The sequence below is a fragment of the Notothenia coriiceps genome, unplaced genomic scaffold, assembly GCF_000735185.1.
Source record: "Notothenia coriiceps isolate Sejong01 unplaced genomic scaffold, NC01 NC01_scaffold00031504, whole genome shotgun sequence".
Classification (NCBI taxonomy): domain Eukaryota; kingdom Metazoa; phylum Chordata; class Actinopteri; order Perciformes; family Nototheniidae; genus Notothenia; species Notothenia coriiceps.
This window is the reverse complement of record NW_011364205.1, coordinates 479,993-481,967: the sequence shown is the minus strand read 5'-3', so window position 1 is coordinate 481,967 and position 1,975 is coordinate 479,993. Positions and strand designations below refer to the sequence as shown.

Below are 1,975 nucleotides of genomic sequence, written 5' to 3'. Positions count from 1 at the left end.
CTGTATTGTTCATTTATCTGGAAGCTTTGAGTTGTCTCAACTATCTTTATGTGTCTTATCTACAGCAGGGGTTTTCAAAGTGTGGGTAGGTGAGCCCTCCCCTCAGAGAACATAAGAACAGCCGCGCCCCCCCTCCCAATTATTATTGCTGTTATTATTATTATTGTTGTTGTTGCTATAATGCAAGGGTATTCAATTGCATTTCAAAGAGGTCCAGTAAGAGAAAATGTAATTAAATGCTTTGTTTTCGCTGTCTACCTTCCGCCATTTGAAATTACTCCGACTGTTTCTCTCCTCTTGTCTCGTCTGTGTGTGTGTGTGTTTGAATCTATCGTGCTGACTGCACCGATTTGATTGGCTGAGTAGCGTCACCTCCTTAAAAACATTAAAACAATTAACTTTTTTAAACCTTTTTATTTTATGTTTTAAACATATTGTATAAAACTCCCCCATACTTGGACTATTCCTTGCACCCCTCTAGAATAAGCCCGAACTGGTCTCAACCATATTGCATCAGTAACGTGCACTTGTTATTATAACAAGATCGCAAGGACCTGGTAGCGATCGGAACATTGAGTGTTGTTCAGTTTGTGTGTTGTGGAACATGCGTGTCCGTGCATGAAAATATACCACACACCCAATTACAATTGCATGTTCAATTCACTACCCTGGAAGTTAATACAGTTGTTAAAGTTGGACCAGCCTGTGGACAGCCGTTCTTCCTTGCATGTCAGTCGCCGACACCTTCTTACAGAGGACAGGCACATCTAGCTGCAGCACGATCCGTATATTTCCGCACGCCGTGTTCTCAAGACACTTTTTTTTTAACATTTTCAACATGGTGGATAAATCCTTATATGCTCCCGAACACACTGAACGTAACTTTGCCTCCTTATTACACTCACCCCTACTTTAGTGGGAACAATGAGTCTGCGTCTTTGATGCACAGAGGAATAAACGCAGATCATACTCTGGCTGCAGCCTTTACCGGTACTTGCTTTTGATCAAAGTCAATGCGGAAAACCTGCACTCACACAGGTAGGTGGAGGTGAAGGGAATGAGCACTTTTACAGCCTTTTTGGCGGGGTGGGGAAACTCGGTCTCCACAGACAGCCACAAGTGGGCAAACTTTACTCGTCTTTTTCTCTTTCTTTTGTGTCTCACGCTGCGCCTCCCCTGAAGCTCTCTGGCGCCCCCCAGGGGAGGCGCGCCTCACACTTTGAAAACTGCTGTTTTAGAGCATTCCCACATTTAAATGATATGGTTTCTCTAAGGGGATTGCAGTATAACATTTCTTTTTTTATTTTACTGCCTTTTATTCTAAACGGTCTGAAAACCTAATTCCTCCTGGGGACCAAAAAGCATTCCTGTTCTGATTCTGTCTTTTATCTTCTTTTAAATGCCTGCATATTGTGAAGTTATAAGTAGAGTATGAATTAAACCAGACCTTTTGGGTTACGCTGCTTTTTGTTCTTCTTATCATTTCAGAACATTTATACAAACTGCTCTTTGTCCCACTAGCACTCACCCAGCTGATGACTTGGAGGAAGCGCTGAGGCAGTTTGCCAGGCTCTCCTTGCAGCAGAGAAACATACGAATCCACAGCAAACAGCCTCAACTTCCTGTCTTCCTCCACGCTGTCAAACCCTGGGTCATTAGAGGAAACAATTGCATTGCAAAATGATAATAAATATCGGTATCAAATGACTGTAAGTAAGTGTTGGGGTATCTCACCCTCAGACAGGAGTTTCAGGAAACTGTTGGGGATGTCCGGCTGCATCGTGTCTCCTCCCACTGAAAACACCGTGCTCATGGTCTCAATGAACCACTCATTGTCCGGTGCATATGTATAACGGTTCATAGGAAAACATTAACACAATAAATACGAACAAACAAGGTATGAATAATGATTAACAGAGTTTGTAACCCTCTCTATTTGAAAAACCAAAAGGCTTGTTAGACTGCCAAGGCACAC

At 42.6% G+C, this 1,975-nt stretch overlaps 1 protein-coding gene across 1 annotated transcript in view; it reads right to left on the bottom strand.

Annotated features, from left to right (window-relative positions):
- The window catches only part of ap4e1 (adaptor related protein complex 4 subunit epsilon 1), a 13,214-nt gene that overhangs the window by 7,570 nt on the left and 3,669 nt on the right, over positions 1-1,975 (bottom strand). The window contains exons 12-13 of the mRNA XM_010788078.1: positions 1,735-1,847; positions 1,529-1,647 (exon numbers count right to left, since the gene is read on the bottom strand). Coding sequence (XP_010786380.1) covers positions 1,529-1,647; positions 1,735-1,847 — 232 coding nt within the window. The remainder of the gene's footprint in view (positions 1-1,528; positions 1,648-1,734; positions 1,848-1,975) is intronic.